Genomic DNA, 18,125 nt, shown 5'->3' with positions numbered 1-18,125 from the left:
GAGGAGCAATAAAAGGGGCCTAAACAAACCTGTCTCCTTGACAATAGGCAACAGTCTCCTCCTTTTCACAATCTGGAGATAAGGGAAATGATCAGTACATCCAGTGGAAACCTATTTTGGCAGACTCAACAGGCTACAGTCCTCTTCCTCAAAGGCCCAGTGGGGTTTCACCCTGGAGTAAAGTCAGTGAAGACCCTCCTGGTCCATTTTGTGCTGTGCAGTTGCTACAATGAGGCTGAAGAAAATTTCTTTCAGATGGGCCAGAATGAAAACCACCACTGTGATTCTGTACAACCACCATCATTAGAGATAGCCCAGAATGAAAACCACCACTGTGATTCTGTACAACCACCATCATTACAGATAGCCCACATTAAAACTAGAGTCAAGCACAGCTGTTGAACATGGTGCTGTTCTTTATGCTAAGTTTTTTATTCTAAGTAGTAATCTATTTTCTGCTGCAGAATATTTCTATAAAAATGGTGAGTTAATGCTGATGTTGCATACAAATGCTATGACTGGAATAATGTACGTCTGCAACTGAGCATTTTTCAAAGTGACTACTTTCTGCACAGATGTAGAGGTTATGTTTCGATGAAAAATGTGTTTCCTTTTAGTTGGTTTTTAAAATGGCAAACACAAAGGTGAGCAGTCATCTGTAAATAGAAGCAGGACACATAGAGCTTTCTTTTAAACTTTATGATGACACATCTCCCCTGCAGAAAAAGCGAGGAAAGACATGGAAATTAAATCCGGTTAAGACATTTCAATTTATGTTCATTCAACACTGTAGGCTCAGCTCTACTCTTCATTTGCATTTAAACAAGGAAGTTTCAATAAAGAAATTGTTGAATTACTTGGGAGTGTCTTTAGGGCAGTGTGAAAACACAGTGAAAATTCTTCTCTTCATTAACTGCAGTGGTAGGGAGTTTACTGAGACCTCTGGCTACATTTTGTCAGAGGCAGGTGGGGTTCACCCCACACAGCACAAGTGTCATTTTAGACATAGTGTAAATGTGTTAATGTAGATGAGATTTAAACTGTTTTCACTTGCCCAGATTCTTTGCTGCATCGGGAGTCTAATTAGAGCTTTGTTTTATGGAAAACTAAATAACTAGGTTAAAAACAAATCAAGAAGGAATTATCTCCAAACCATATATAACAATTATTGTTAGTCAAATCTTAGAATTTCTAATGGACATTATCAAACCTGATAAACTCATGCTTTCATAAATTCTTCCATTTCTTTCCTTACGGAGGTGAGCATCCTTCTAAACTCCTACTTGAGGAAGGAAAGGGACTCTGTGCTAGCACCCCATAACAGCACTTCATGGTGCAGATCTTCATTAGCCCTGGATATGTAGGACTTTCCAGCAACCTCAATAGACTTTGTGTCCAGAGTCCATGATTGCTCTACTTGGCAAGTTATTAACAGGCACTTAATCTTATAATGGTGCTGAACTTTGAGGCTTGATGGTTTTGTTCTTGAATATACTGGAGAGGTACGTTAAGAAAAAAAAAGGCAGGAAAAAGAATTGTTTTGAAGAAGTCAAATTTTGACAGTATTTTGGGAATAGAGTTGTGCTAACATGCCAAGCTATGAGAGATAGGATCTGTGTCTTCTCTTTTGTTTTTCTGCTTGTCCAATCTAGTTCCCGGGAGTTTTATTTAAACTCATCTTTTCCAGAGTTGTAATTATGTAAATTACTCAAAGTTAGTGTTATGCTTCTGTCAGTGAAGTCCAAGTAATTTTAAAATTTTAAAATTCTAGCTTATAGATTAGTTTCTGTGTCAAGACAGCAAGAACTGAAAATGTCTCTAGTTTGCGTCCTTCAGACTGTTAGCATGCAAGATGTGTGAGTTTGTGTAAGGGCGGCATCCACAAGGATCTAACAAACAAATGTTCAAGCAAATCAATGAGTGCAACCTCCCACTGCTCCTCCCTCCTCTTTAATGCATCTGATCACCTGGCCTCTGGAAGGGCATTAATACTCAATACTCCAATATCTGCAGGTGGAGTTTTGGTATTAGAGAAGATAGCAATTCCTGACAGAAAACCCATTGCACATAGCTCAGCAACTGGCTTTTGACCATTCTAGATCTAACTTTCATCTGATCAGGAAAGCAAAAAACATGCTACTTTTTTAATTAAGCAACTTTATAAATGTGAAATATTTTAACTGTGAGGGCAGCTTTTTGAGACCTCGAATTAGCATATTACATTGATGGTATTCTTATATGCAATAGATTGTCCTGTTTGCTTATAAAAATATTTTGGAATATTAGTTTGTAGTCATATACTTGATTTATAGTGTGTATAAGTCTTCTGTCAGCTCTATCAGTAAGAGATGGATAAGGTCAAGTTTTTTTGTTGTTTGTTTTTTTTTTTAATTAATGCGGGATTGAGTAAAGAGGCTAGGAGGTGAGGTTTTTTAAGAAAACCATCACTAGAACAAATGTACCAAACTGGATCATCTGTTCAAGTCAGCTTTCAAACAGGATTTATTTCTGATTCACAAACATGCTTTATTTCTCATTTATTCCTCTGACTGCTCACATGAAAAAGACAGACACAAATATCTGGAAGACGAGATCCCTTCCCCAGTCCTAAAAGCAAGGAAAATACAGAGCAAAGGGCAGGAGAGCTGCAGACCAGCTCACAGTCCCAGCTGTCTGGTGGGCATGTGCATGGTGGCTCCATACCCAGGTGTATGACCACATAGGTCCAATGGAGAGACAGCAATTTTGCCTTGCTAAGGAGGACACAATGCAAAAACACATTGGGTGTTGACTGGGCAGATACTGAAGGAGGAAGCATTCAACCTTTAACAGCTTCTCAGATTATTATACAGCAATTAAAATAGCTCCCACCATGCAAAAACACGCCATCAGGTAACAGGACACTCTGACTCATGAAGTACACCCTTGCCAAAATCGTTTCTGGAGTGTTCCAGTTTCTTGCTTGGGTCATGATGTTAAATCATTACTTGCACTCAAAATCTATGAGCCAGCTACTCACTGCATGAATAGACCCATAAACACAGCTGTGCTGGCGGCTCCCTTTTAAAAGCTTTTCTCCAAGCATTTGGCTTGACTTTTAGAAATAGCCTATTTCTTTTGCTCAGCCTCTCATCTCCAAAGCATGACCCCTTTGCTGAAATCTGCTTGTGAAATATGATTTTTCCATTCACCTACTAGCAGTGGGATCCTTTCTGTGCAAGCTGGGTGTCATGGCACAGTATTTTATTCCTATTGTTTGGTGATTTAAGGCTCTCAACAGCAGGCTGTGCCATGATGTGCCTCTGTCTTCTCTGCTTGCCTGTCTCTTCCTAGGGGAAGATTCCATTTCCGTTTGTGTAGGGGTTTTTTTAACCACTTGTACTGCAACTGTCCATGAGAGGGGGGCAGGCATGCAGATGTGTATAATAGTGTTTACACCTCCCTTAAAATACTTCAATGCTAGATGCAAGTTTCTTCACATTTATAAATTAAATAATCTTTTAGCTGTAGGCCTACATTTCATATAACTATTCCACTTCTGAGAAACCAGAAGGAAAACAAGTTTCACCTCATCTGAGCCCAGGGTAGGTTTTTCCTGGCAGATTTCAGTAGGATCACAGAAAGTCATTTGGAGGTATGACACCAAACATTTGCAGGTTGTGCCTCAGATTTTAAAATTAATTTTGCCTCCTGGACATTGTTTTGGTTTAGAGTAACTTTTGTAACCAAGAATTTTTACTTATGTTTACTAACTATGCTGTGTTGCTTAAGGGAAAACAAAAAGTAGGTAGCAGAAATTTTATTAATTTAAATTGATATAAATTTATTATTTACATCAGAAACTGTGGGTGCTCTGCTAACCCCTCCAGAGCAGGGTGGCTCATCCACATAACATGTGCCCTGTGTCTTCTCTAGCACCTGTCATGACCCTCCTAAGGCATAGTTATAATTTCCCATATGCTTTTAGTTTGCTGGCAGCTCCTGAAGTGTAGCAGAGGGTGTCATCAAACTGAAGGTGTGTCACACAGGGTCACCGGTGAGTGCGGCAATCCTCTCGGAAGACTTTTTTGCATCAGCCCAGGCAACCACACCTGGCACTAGCTAATGCATTTTGTCTGTCCCTGGGGCCATATTTGGACTTTGTTCAGGAAAAATAGGTTGATTCTCTCTAAAAGAAGACCCAAAAGTGAGCATTGATACAGTGTGGATGCTCAGTAGACCAGGAAAGAGAATGACCTGGAGAACTGAGCTATCACATGGTGCTGATGTGCAGAGGGCATGGGACTGCCCTGAGCTGCTCCAGGGATCAAAGCAGGCAGAGGGTTTCATCGGCTGGGAATGGACAGGACAGGCTCTCTCACAGGTCAGATGGAGGTGCAGCACAGGCAGTGGTCCAGCACTTCACCAGGAATCTCCTCCCTCTAGGAGTATCTGCAGTTCCTGCTAAATAAACAAGAGCTAAATAGGGGTTATGGGCTTATGTTACAGCTTGTTGAGATTTTTTTAAAAACAAAACCCACAGTTCTGGTAGAGAGCATACATGATTAGAACCGAAAGTGTTCTTTTAAGAACTCACAGCTTCAATAAAACTTTCATGTCCAACATGTCATTTATAGGCCAAACCAAGAAAAAGAACTGTTCCAAAGCAAGGCAGAGAACCTACCTGAGTTGTGAGACCCCAGCAGCAACCCGTGCCCCAGCTACAACAGGTGCAGCTTGTGTGCCACTCTGCAGTGAACTGCAACATGTTCCTTTTCCCCAAGCCACCTTTCCAACTGCTGGTTCCCCTTTCTGAGCTGAGAACTGACACCAGGTTTTATAATACATTGTGCTCCTAGCTTGACAAGCACTTAGAGAAAATCCTAATAGGTACTGACGGGTTCCCCTTGCTCCTATTATAAATTTTCCCTACTTTCATGCTGTTCCTTATTTTATTTGGTAAGGCCAGTCTAACTGTGTAATTATATTCATTCTGGCTGAGCAATTGAGGAAGTGTTGGCTTTCCTGTTCTGATGAGAAACAAGAGTATTGTTTGATATTAAACAGTACATTGTTTTGGTGTTTTTGCTTCTTTTGAGTGTGAGGACATCAGAAACAAAGCCCTATAATGGGATAATAAATAAAGTGGGTTTTCCCTTTGCTGAAATAAAGGCACAATAGTGTACAGTACATTAGCTGTCAGGGGGTTCCAAACCACCAGGCAGACAACTATTGGGATTGTTCCCTTGTTAAAAGACATCATCTACTCTTCAGATTTCTACCTGTCCTAGGTGTCACTTCCTTGTTTCATTAGAAGGTCAGCTCTTTCTGAGTATATCTCTTGTGTTACTATTGCCTTAAAATTAGGCACTATTATAAAGAGCAACTGAAAAATGGAAAAAGATAAGAGAAAAACAGTTTCTCCTTCAAGATATTCCTTCTGTGCATTGTCTTCATTTAGAGAAGGTGGTGAGGAAAGAAAGGTGCTCTCTCTGGAGACAATGTTTCTATGAATGAACTGAGAATAGTAAAAACAGCACCCAGGATTTTCCATACCTGTCCTCCTGTCTCAGAAGTGTAAAAATCCATTTTTTTCTCTCTCTGCTCTAGGCCACACTTTTAGATGTTTTCATTATTTCTTCTGTGGCATTCCAGTAACTTTGCATTTGTATCTGTAGTATACTTAAGGAAGCCTAAAGTTAGTGTTTTTAAAGCCAGAACGACCATTTTAGGTCTAGGTTAAAAAATGTTACGTGCTTAATGAAATGAAAGTGCAGCATAGTCTCGGAAAATTGATTTTTACTCAGGGTTAGAAAGTAACTCTGCTTTTTTAGATAAGGTTTCTGTGACTTGGGCAATATAGTAATTAAAGTTTCTGTCTGAAAGGCAGAAGTTGTTCTTTATGTTGTTGTTTTAAGACGTGAGTATTTAAAATCAGACCTCCCCAGGCCGGTATCTAGGCACCCATATAGTCTTCAAAGGCTCTTGAGCATGCTTAGTTCCTACTTATCTCAGTGTGAATTTCACAGACAAGGACTGGAGGATTTAATATCATAGCTGGCCAATCCATGAATAACACAACTTATTAAATCTCCTTTTCTACAATATTGCCACAGAAATGCAGAGCAATTCCAGCTCTAGCCCATGTCCCCAGCAACTCCCATCCTCCCAACCTTTGCATTTCTCCCGTACTCCTCTTTGCACCCTGTTCTGCAGGCTGTGTGACTACTGGGGGCCGTGTGTGCCCTCACCTGCACAGTGTAGAGCTCTGCTGGCCACTGCTTCTCAGGGTAGAGGAAAAGCTCGGCTCTGGCTGCCTCTCCCTCAGCTGCATACAAATGTAATCTCTCTCCATCTTGGCTTCCCCAAGTCTGCATGAACTCTGACACCTCTCTCCACCCACAAGTGGCTTGGCTGCAGCTGGCCCACAGGTCCACAAATGGGAATGTGGAGATGGAAGACTGGCAGACATGGCACAAGTTTGTAGGCCCAGAGAGGGGGGCATGGTGTGGGACAATTTTTAGGAAACCAGGATCCGCACATTCAGCAAAACTAGGAACAACGTATAAGTGTTAGGATGTGCAAACAGGGAAATTAACTTGGGCAAAAACAATGAGTCTATTTATTGCCTGTTTGTTCAGTTACAGCAGCAAATGCTGTTTGTCTTCTGTGCCAAAATGCACTCCCTCCCCTTCCAAATTTTACAGTAGTTTCTATCTGTGAGCTTTGAGTGTCACAGCAGTTTTACTGCTGGAGCACCTGCTGTAAGCCAGAGTGCCTTTAGCCGTTTAGCCAGGAGCTACTGCTGGACTTTGCTCACTTCGGTGTGCTAACCTTTGGCCAGCTGAGGTAGGAGAGGAGCTGGTTGTTCTTGGCAAAACACGGTCACAGGGAGGAACCTTTTGTAAAGTGCCCTTTAATCAGCTCCAGCCATCATTAGGGTTGGAATGATTTAGGTTCCCTTGATAGTTTCAGTAAAAGAGCAGCTGAAAGCACGAGGTCTGTCCTGCTGCTTCTCTGTGACCTACAAAGTCCCTGGCTGAAGTCTCAAAGCAGTGGACGGCTGGGTGCGGGGGACGCGACGGTGACAGTGGCACCAGGTGTACGACGGCTTAGCAGGGCACGAGCCTACTTCTGCCAGCTGGCTGAGGAACAACCTGTAGGTTAGTAACGTACCTCGTGACAGTATTATGGTCATGGTTATATTTCCTGTGGTATTTAGAAGGGATCAGAGGGAGCCTGGTCAGTGAGACACCTGTTTCAGCCTCTTAGGAAGGAGTAGATCCCTAAAACGCAATGAAAGTGTTCTTAGGGGAGGTGGTTATGGAAGATCCTGTTTCAAAGAAATCTGTCTTCTTGGTCACTAAGTGCAGCAGACCATCTTATGCTTTAGATGGCAAAGCTTTTCCTTTTGTGAAGCTGACTGTGCTCTGAGCACAACTGAGCATCCCTGTTACAAATGGCAATCATTGGAGGGTTCTGTTCTTCAGTTTGCGTTCTTCTGTGCTGCGGAGGTGCACATGGCATGTACAGCAACCCTCACGCTGCACTCAATTGCTCTTTTAATGTTATGTTTAATCTTCTAAGGCAATCAATAACAGACCAAAAATAACCTTTTCAAGTCTATAAAATGGTCTTTTCAGAAGTAAATGCACAAAGTCAAAATATTACGTTTTTTCCTCTCTGAAATGATGTAGCTTAGTGACAGCATAAAGAAATTACTTTTATTTTGCTGGCATCATCGATATACTCTAAGAAATTATGTGAAAGGCAATTTTAATCCGCTTATATTTCACTTTTAACAATAATTGTTCCCAAAAGAATTGAGAATTTCCAAAGAAAAGGAATCTCAGTATGACCTCAATATGACCTTACTATTCTTCATTGTTCTTGTGGCACATATTCAGAAAAAGGTTTTGCTTCATTTTTCAAAGGTCAGAAATTAAAACAAGGCAAACCTCACCACCTGATGGCTTTACTTGCATATTCTGGAATGCGCTGTCTTGTACGTAACACCAGTTTCATACCATGAAACACATGAGAAGTCAAACTAAATCCCTGATGTAACATTGTGCATGTCAAGCATGATGATGTGGCACCATGAATGTATTGGCTTCATTCAGATAAACTTATACACCAAAAAAATTTCAACCACCTCTTTACATACACTCCTAAACACAAACAGAGCAAATAGTTCCTTCTACAGATAGAAAATTCAGACCTCACGAGTGATGTGGAAGTCTAAGTATTTGGACAGGTGAAGGAGAGGTGACAACCTGGTTGTTGCCACATTAATCTATGTACTAGACAACAGTATATTACATCTTCATATTCAGAGATTCTGTGCTAGATCATGTACTGGTGAAACAAGTGGAGTAAGACTGATACAAACTGCAAAAAATGTCTTAATTTTTCTTTTGGAATACTCTCCAGCAATGTAATAGGAAGGGCAAAGTCTTTAAACATAAGTCTCTGCTTACCTCCAGTGGTGCTCTGAAGAAAGCACACAGCGCTAGAAAGGTCAGCTTTCAACCATCTTAGCTTGCATGGAGACTGCATGGAGCATCTCTTTCTCTGTATATTTGGTAACATTCTTACCTTTAAAATGTAACCTGTATGTATTCCCACCAATTAAATGTACTTCCTTTAAGAGTTTACCTTGCTTGTTTTTAAGAAGGGCAAAGTCACTGACCTTTTAAAGTTTTGAGAAGATTTTTAATTGTTTGTCTGTTTTTTTTTATTTAATTTTGTTTTGGTTCATTTGGGTTTTTGGGGGGGGGTTTGTTAGTTTTGGTTGGTTGCTTTGTTGGTTGGTTGTTTTTTTCCAAAAAAAAGAGAGTATCTCTGCAGGATTATGGTCATTTGTCACTCATTTAACCCACTGACAAGCTGCAATTTCCTATTCAGTTGCAGATGTCTCCTTGCAGACAGCTCATATCTCAGGTGCATAGTGAGCATTATTTCTGCCCAACATTTGAGGACAGTAGTTCCCATGGGTGACATCTCTGCTAAAAATAAAACATGCTAGGATGTCTTCCCTGAACCCAGAGGCAGCACAGCAGACAACTTTTTAGATGAAGTCTTCTCCTTCCCCACCAAAACATGGTGGCCTTACCCACTACAGTCCCTACCTCAGGCAGTTCCAGGGTCTACATGCATCCACCCTGCAGATAATAAGAAATCTGAGAGATGAATAAGGCAGAGCTGAGAGTGCACATACTGCACTCAGAAGAGCTCATTTTATGTCTCCAGCCCCTCATTTAGCCAAAGTTCAAGTATCTCCCTCTCTCAGGACCTTTTCATGCAGCTTGTAAATGTGAACTTAAGGATTTGATTGTTGCTAGTTTGGAAATGTCCTCTTGAAAATACAAACCTTCCCTTGGAGATCGGAAGTGTGGGGCTTAGGTGCATCCTGAACGAGACACATCTCCTGCTTAAGTAATGTCAATGCCTTAAGTCATTTTCTTTACTGAGGAAGGGAAAGACCAATTTAACTAATGGATTTAATAATTATAGCCATTCAGACCATTCTTCTCATTCCCAAATATTTTGGCTATTGTATGTGGTCCTTGAAATCACAGACACCTTGCCTGTTTTATCTTGTCAAATATCTATCGACGTAAGTTATGTCAACAGCGCTCTGAGATCTTTCTTTGAGAAAGAAGTGTTATATAGCAGAAGTGTAGTCCTGTAAAAATCACCTTCCTGTGATTACTGAGAGCTACCCATTAACACATCCCTTGAACACTTTCAAGTTTAATTAGGCTGGCTTTACCCCACAGGGTGACCTGGGCAGCTCTGGCATTCAGGGAGATGATGCCCAAGAGCCCCACACCAGTGCTGGGCCCCAGCCCAGGTGCAGCCACAGAGGTGAAAATGCCCTTTCACCATTTAAGCATGTTTGGTTAGGGTGAGTGGTTTTACCACAGGGTTTGCAAAGTTCCTGTCAATAGTCACTTATGTTACATTTCTGTTTCTACACCGTGCAAGTGACTTGGTATAGGCATAGCTCTATAGCTTGTCTGTGTTTTAGATAATATGTTTGGTGGAATAACAGGCAAATCCATCCTGTTTCCCACACTGCAGGAGCACATCTTAGACTAGCAACATAACTTAAGTCACCCCAAACCGGGCTGGGACACAGTGGCTTGGGAGCAGCATGCCAGCAGATGTTTTCTGGTTGGCTGCTGAGAAGAAAGCTCAGCTGAAGGCAGGTTTGCAGCCCCAGTCCTGCCTGCCCATAGCAAAGGTCAGCAGTGGAGAGGAGCAGACAGGATGGAGACACTGGTAGAGGAGGAGCCAGAGTGCTGGGCTGAGGTTAGGTAAGGCAAGAGCATGTGACAACATTGGGCGAATCCCTGCCGGGCCACAGGGACAAAGTCCGCTGTGCCAACACATGGCCATGAGCCAAGAGGTGTGACCCCAGTCCTGACTCATGGCAGCTCCCGCCACCAATGGGTGACTCAGTCACAGCAGCTTTTTTCTGTGTGAAGTCCCATCACAGGTGTTCTGACAAGCATAGGGCTGTTATAAAGCTTAGTCTGCTTAACACAGACTTCTTGATAATGGTGCCTTTGCTGTGCCTGGCGGTTCAGACTCCATTGACATCACCAAAAGCTGTTTTTTCTAATCCTGACAATAAATTAGTTTTCTGAGAAATGGAAGTTATGAACATGTAATAAAATATAATATAAGAGTCCTCCAGGACCTTCACCCTTTCAATACCTACAGAACTAAAATTCACCAGCTACATACAAACTTATAAAGAGTAGCAGTTTGCTATTCTACCCTCTTGTGTCTCTGAATGGTTCAATAAGCTCCTTGGTGTTACAGAAAGGCTCTCATCGACCCCACTGTGGAATCTCGTCTTCTCCATTGCAGGAGCTGTGCTGTGAAACTAGATTCAGCAGGTTTCAAAAGAAACCTTTCCCCTGTTTTCCCATGAATTTGCTCAATGTTGTGACCCAACAAAAGCTTTAAGCCAGAAATGCTGGCAGAAGGACAGGTCCCACCCTCTTTTTCCCCTCTGCCAGCACAGGTGCTCAGGTGGTGTGGGTGCATGGTGCAGCCACACAAACACTTGTGGCAGTACATGCAGAGGATGCAGAGTGGCTGTAGGAAGAATGGAGTGAGACTCTACATAGGCAACACCAGTTTAACATGTTTGTGAGACTGTGGTGTGAAACAGTGGTCTTGAGCAGCCGCATCAGGCTAGTGAGGGCAAAACCTTTTTCTTAGAGTGTTTTATTTACCCTAGGACTGAAAGGCAATTATCATATTAACCTCCCTTTTAGATATGTCTATCCAGAACCCTCCCTGTATTTATTACAATGGAAAGTAAACATGCCACAGAAATGTAATGGCTAGGGTTATATAAAAAAACTTTGGGATTTACTGATTTCCTTATTTTCTTATGTGCTAATTAAAATCTGTTCCACTCCATTGGTTTATTCAGTATCTGCTTTCTTAGATTTTGGAACCTAAAACCTGCTTTCAGGTTTAAATAAAAGCAGAACATTGCACATGGGGAAACTGAGCCTACTCTTCAGGGTGATCCTCTGTGCTGAATTTCCTTGCAGAATGGCAATAAAGTGCTTGCTAAATATAAAAAAAAAAATTCCTAATGACTGAAAAGGTTATTAGGGTAACTCTCACTGCCCATGAACCAGAGAAACCTAGGATTAAAAAACAAAAAAAGAAAGCCCAAGGTGTCCTTGAACAAATTTCCCCCTGTTGAGACTCCACCTTCAGGGCTGTGACTTTGTCATGTCCGTAGTGGGATGGGGTATTTGGCTGGCTGGCAGAGCAGACAAGGAGTCCATCTTTGAAAGGGCATTTGCTGGGAACCTTCTGTGACGTGGCAAGATAAAGGTCAAAGCATTGACATAGGTTATGCATAGAAAGGCCTTCGGTGTGAGAGAACTTGTAAAGCTGTTGTCTCCGGGTGTTTACCTGGGTGCCTAAATACCTCTGAAAATATCTAGAGACAATATAGTAAAGCTGATTTGAGGCATACAATTAGATGTATGTTTGTTGTATACTATCCACCCAAAAAAACCCGAGTTATTGTGGTAACTGTTACTGGCTCTGTTCTCTAAAGGATCTCCTCAGATTTTGGTCTTCAGTGGCTTAGGAAAGTCAGGAAATGATAAATTCTTCTGTATCAACCCACATTGTGTAAGAACAGGTGTAAAATAACGTGTTGTTCATTTAAATAAAGTGATGTTGTCTCTTTAAAACTTCAAATAGGCAATAAAATGGTTCTATAAACGTGTGGGAACCTGTTCCACCAAATACAAAGTGGTTTTGTTAAAAAGAGAAGGAAATGAAAGAAAGGGGAGAAAATGCTGTCTGTTACGTGATGAGATCCTAGTTTTTGTGGCTGTGTTGTGGCTAAGAATGGGTTTATGTGTAAATATACTGATAAACCATACAGACTTTCTGAGATTGAGATTAGACACCTTGCTGGTCACTCTTAAATTCATGTGTCCTTTCAGTGAAATATTTTACTTGGCACATTCCCTTCTCATTACACTGCAGTGTCTCAGTAGTTTTTGAAGACCAAATACAAACATAAAGGCCAATCCACTGCTTGCTCCTTACTCTCCCTTCTCCTTTCACTTGCTCGTGTCTGCACTGTTACATGATGCTAAACTGCCATCATGAAATATCTCCTGAAACCTATTTACTACCATGATCATAAGAAATACTCTCACCCAGATAATGACATCACCCCAATAAAATGATGAGTGGTCAGCCTCTGGATCTCTCAAAGCATTTGGGTTTGATCTTTCTAAAAATCTCAGAAAGCAGATCCAATGCATGTCATCACATGGAGGACCCCAGCACCCCACATCAGGAAAGGCACTTCATGTGTCTGCTTGTAGAAAAGAGACAGATGATGGGAAGCACACCAACTCCTTGGAAGTCTTTTCTGCATCAGGGAGAAGGTTCCCATTGACAGGCATTAGCATATTCCAGTGAATCTCACTTTTTTTCTTGAAATATCCAGCTTTTTCTATTACTGTATTCAGGAGAATAATTATTTAGGAAAAACCTTTTACCTACAATCCCACCACAAGAACAAATGAAAAGAAATGGAAGGTTTATAGGAAACATGGGCATGGTCTGGACTGTTCTCTTTCTCTTTCATTCTGCCCAACTTTCTTAAGTTCCTTATAAAAGGACAAATTAATATATTTTTAAATTCTGCCACTGGGGATGCTAACACCTCAGAATAACCTGCACCTTGATCTGCTGAGGTTCATTGCTTTAAACAATGACGGGGAAATAACTTGGACACTAACAACAAGCTGCAGCTAAAAGTGAAAGTACGAAATAAAAGCCAAGTGTTTGAGTAGCCTCCTTGTGTGATCCTAATTGACATGGTATATTGAAGAACCTTCTAAAAATGAGCCCATCATCTCACTAGCATCAATGCTTTTTAATTCCAGTTACACAGAATAGTTTTCTCTGGATATTTAAGTACACGGACGATTGGATCTCATAGCTTTCCTTTTTTTTCTCTCTTTTTTTTTTTCTTTTTTTTCTCTTCTGTTTCAGCTGGGGTATCTGCACAGACCCCATGCAACACAAACAAGCTCACTTTATAATGCTTATGGTGAAAAGTTTGGTTTGTTTTCAAACACAAAAATGCAAAGCAAGAGAAAGATACTGATTTTAAAAATCAATTAATCTGGTGAAATTTTGTAAATTCATACCTGCTAAATTTTTTATACTTACTTCCCTATAGAGATCAGTGGGATTGAGACATGGATCGGATTGTGGCAGAATCTCCTAGATTTTATCCCCAGTTTTGAGACTGATTCCTTCGATTGTCTTGGGCAAACTTCTTAAATTTCCATGCTGCAGCTTCCCTGCCCTTAGGGAGTACCTGCTTCTCTGTGGCTTTTGTAGCTAACATTTGCAGAGATGAATTCTAAAGCTGAAAGACTTCAGTCTTTCAGTGCCTGGTCTGCAGGCACTCTGGGACTTGGATCCAGGCTGCAGGTGTGTTTGTACAGTGCCTAACACACCACAGCCACAGTACAGTGGATAAACAAGTATAAAAAGCCAGAACAGCAATCACCTATTGGTTTGCAGTGTAAGTAGAACAGTTCTCCTTCCTGTTCGCTCTCAGAAACTGCCACAAAGATACTTCTTTTGCCAGTCTTTGCCATCTTCCACATTTCTCTCTCTAGCTTGGAGCCTTCTAGTTTTAGAACTCTTATCTGTACACCCACTGACTCCCCTACCCCTCTTCCCTATCGATGAACCTCTGACTTAGCAGTATGAGGATGTCTCTTATGTTTTACATGCCCAGACCAAAACACTCGGAGGACAAGAATAAATTATTATGAAGAACCATCTGATACAAACTGCCAGTGCTTCCTCTGCAGAATCTACTCCAGTTTATGGTTTGTCATGAAGAGGTTAATACACTTCTTCTTGCACATGGGGTTGCCCTGAGGTTGTTGCCCTGAGCCTGTGTGCTGCTTGGATGGAGATTTGGACTAAGCTTTACTATATGGGGGGGGTGCAGAGATAGGAATGGCAATACCAGTAAAAACAACTGGAAAAGGACTGAAAGCTGTAATTGTTTTGCTTCTGCAATATGTTGTTTGCTTTTCACCTCCTTTAGGCAGTGTCCTTTCCCTGAAATTAGCCATCTTCCAAGGCATGCCCTGCTCCCTCTTCTCCCGCCGGCTGGCTGTGCACACTATTTGCCAACCAGGCAAATCCATCATCCAAAGAGTGTTTCGGAGTGGTTCCTCCTCTTGGCTGCTTGAGAAGGTGTGTTGTTTGCTTTGCCTAAGTGCTCCCGGGGCCTAATGCTCCGTTGTTATGTACAGACCATTTCTGCTGCCATGAATCATGTTTTACCACCCTTGTGCTTTTACTTCTGCACTGGGTGCTTTTTTTCTTTCAAGCAAACACGTTGGAGTTCCGTGTTTACTGCTGAAACAGTGCATGTCGGGTACACAGCACAGGCTGAGTTATTCCTACCGTCCCACTGCTGACGTGATCAGTAAATCTACCTCTCAGTCCAGGAGCTGCAGACCCCTTGTTTTTCTTACAACCAAAGATAAATTGATTCAGTATAGCCTAAAATAATTTTGCCAGACATGTATAAAGAAAAAAGAATTTTCACTGAAAAAGCCTCATGCCATCAAGCAAAATATGCCCTTTTCTTATCTTATCTGTTGTGAGTAACCCAAACTATTTGCACAACGCCTTGTGCTAGGAAGGAGTTGTTTGTACATGTTTCACTCCCTTTTTTCCAAGTTTTGAAGTTTGAATGAAATCTTTTTCTTCAAATTCCTCCTACCTGCAAAAATGTTACGGTTTCTCTTTCCTGTGCTTCCCTGAAGGTTGGATCCAGCCCTCCCTTCAAAGATCCCTTCCTTGCAGATGGTTTTCTATTAATCTTCAAACCACTTTGGAGAGCTCTCTGTGTCTGGCAGCACTAACATCCCCTCTCCCTCCCGTCCCACCCACTTAGCCTCAGCCTAAGAGCCCTTAACAAATGACTCCCAAGGAATTTAAATGGCTAACGCTCGCTGGCCAATAAAGAGATGCATAAACTGTATAACCAGGTTACACGGCTTTTGCCATTAGGAAGAAAGGTTGCTCGGGCAAAGGCGCAAGTCCTCTTAACCTGTTGCACTTCGATCGCAGGACCAGAGAGGTAAGGGAAATCTTGTTTGCTCTGTAGGGCTTTTTATCTGTTTTTTATTTATCAGGGAGTTGAGACCAAAAGTATATCATCATTAAGGTGTTGGTTTGGGGTTTTGCCTTCCTTCAGAGGGTCCTAAGGAGTTATTTGAGAAGGAAGCAACTGCTTGTAAGCTTGAACTAAGAGATCGACATGTGAATATCTAAAAGAATTTGCATAACAAACAACAAAACAAATGTCTGAACAGTGAAAACTAAACTGCTGATATTTTAGACAGAAGAAAACAAAATCATATTTCAAAGATATTTTTTCTACTACCTTAAATTAATGGACTGAAAGGTAGCCAATTACAACTGTTTTCTGTTGTGTTTTCAGTCAGTCTGTCTCTGCCGTTGTCTGTGCTGCCTGGTATTTTGTTCTGCTTTTTCAAGAGATTGACATAAAAAAATCAAACTTTAAAAGTGGATTATCAGCTTCTGGTACAAAATTTGGGGCTTGTGGATTGAAGGTGTCTGGGAAGGTTAAGCAAGCAGGGTATGTATGCAAGTATTATTGTTACAAATGAATCTATATAACTCATTCTGCATACTGAAAATTTGATAGTGTTTTAAGAATATCAACTTCTGATATTATTCTATTCATATTCTGCTTAAGCAGCATGTGAAATGTGTAAGACTTGTATATGACATTGGACACGTGACACTAATCTGTTCACGCTTATTTATTTATTAATTTATTGTTTTATTGGGGTCAGTACTGATAACAATAATGAATTTTGAACTTAAACTTGGAAAAAAATAATGTAGATGTTGTAAGTAAAGCTCAATTAAAATCAATGACAAAAATGTTAGTTTGCATATGGACTAGATGCAGCAGCTGTATATAGTGGTGTCCTGTTCTGAGCTAGGTGGGATTGAAGCCATGCTTCAAAATGTGTGTGTAAAGGGCTCCCTCACTGTTTGCACATCCAAGCTTGCCAAGGATGACAGCCAGGGCTCCGAGCATGTGAGGGATGTCATGGCAAACTGTTACTGCCATCCCCTGCAGTGCTCCATGGACAGAGATGCTGGATTGCAGAAAGGGCATCTTTTTCAATCACATTATCACAGCTGATTCTGAAAGCCTTCACACCCCATTCATGGTCCACAGTGGTGTATGTTGGGGTTAGCTGATGATGTTGAACCAAAGACCTTGCCATTGTACGAAAGAGGTGAGAGAGGTTTTTAATTAAATTAAGACAGTTAATCTAACAGAACTACAAAACGTCCTTTTTACTTGTCAAGGCAAGGCCACACGACTGTCTATTAAGAGCTTGTTGTAATATTGTTGGTTTGATTATTTTTCCATGTGTTTCTCATATACTGTATAACCAAGATTAGATAATGCATTATATAAAAATAAATAAAGTTAACAAAGAAGTAGCCATTTTGCTACTCTTTTTAATAATTTCTATTCAATTCTGCATTTCAGCTCCATTCTTTGCTGAAGAAATTATATTGAATCAAATGATCCTTGTCTTCTTTCTTCAGCTTTTAATTAAAAAAAATAATCTCAGTTAAGGTCAACAAAAGGTGAATTTCAAATTATATCTGCCTCAAATCCCGCTCCTTTTCTAGAGCGAACAGAAATTTCATTTCCAAACCATAGGTATTTCCAACTGAGCTGTAATTTCAGTAGACTTATGTTGTCTTGAATTAACCCAGTGCAGGAATGGTGCCCCCTGAGAAAGTTCCTGCCTTGGTTAAACATTTTTTTTTATTTATAATATTAACCCTGGGCACAGGTAACGAGTGCTGGAAACCTCTTCCTTGTACTTGTAAACCTGGTTTCTCAATTTCAATCCAACGTTCAAAGGTCTGCACAAACTTCTTAGATCAGAGGTCAGGTACAAATTGCTGCACTTTGCAGCTCCTTTCTGCCGATATGACAGAATTTCACAGCAAAGACGATTGACTTCCATCCCCCTCTCCTCCATGCACTGGCAACACCAGGCAGTTAAAAGCGTGATATGTACAAGTCAGCCATTGGTACCTGAGTTTAATTAATAACTAACTGGGTTTCAGTGGTGCAAGGTGCATATTATAAAAAGGGTCAAATGTCAGTGCACAAAGGGAAAAAAAAAAAAGAACAAAAACGCCAGCCACGGACTAAGGCAAATGCTTTGAGTTTAATGTACTTTCAGCAGCCAGCATTCACATCCCAACTGTGGTTTGCTTTATGTTGATTTTCATTTCTGTGACCTGAGGGGGAGGGAACATATTGGGCCACTTTCAGCTTTCCCTGGAATCCTGGCCTCCTGCTGAAAGCAGATTTGCAGGTTGGGCCCCCCATTGTTGCAGTGTTCACGTGGTATACACAAAATTGAGAATGTTGTAATAAAAATAGTGCATGAGATTAGGGCAAACTGAAAAGTCCAAAGCTATTTTTGTTGTAATAAATTTGATTAAGCGAGTAGACTTTATATGAACAG

The 18,125-nt window shown here is 41.0% G+C and overlaps 1 protein-coding gene across 9 annotated transcripts in view; it reads left to right on the top strand.

Moving 5' to 3' along the window:
• RBM47 (RNA binding motif protein 47) overlaps positions 1 to 18,125 on the top strand; it is a 79,678-nt gene that overhangs the window by 40,472 nt on the left and 21,081 nt on the right. Inside the window, exons 1-2 of one of the 9 annotated variants that reach the window (XM_051789973.1) lie at positions 15,287 to 15,667; positions 16,031 to 16,189. The exons of 5 other annotated variants lie outside the window; for them this stretch is intronic. In XM_051789973.1, the coding sequence (XP_051645933.1) occupies positions 15,555 to 15,667; positions 16,031 to 16,189 (272 nt within the window). In that variant the 5' untranslated portion in view covers positions 15,287 to 15,554. Of the gene's footprint in view, positions 1 to 4,315; positions 7,143 to 15,286; positions 15,668 to 16,030; positions 16,190 to 18,125 lie in introns of those variants that run through there. 3 more of the 9 variants (XM_051789974.1, XM_051789982.1, XM_051789978.1) reach the window with 3 other exon arrangements.

Source organism: Manacus candei, unplaced genomic scaffold (assembly GCF_025592945.1).
Source record: "Manacus candei isolate 608988 ecotype Guabito, Panama unplaced genomic scaffold, ASM2559294v1 h1tg000028l, whole genome shotgun sequence".
Taxonomy (NCBI): Eukaryota; Metazoa; Chordata; class Aves; order Passeriformes; family Pipridae; genus Manacus; species Manacus candei.
The sequence above is the reverse complement of the archived record's forward strand: the minus strand, read 5'-3'. Positions and strand labels throughout refer to the sequence as shown.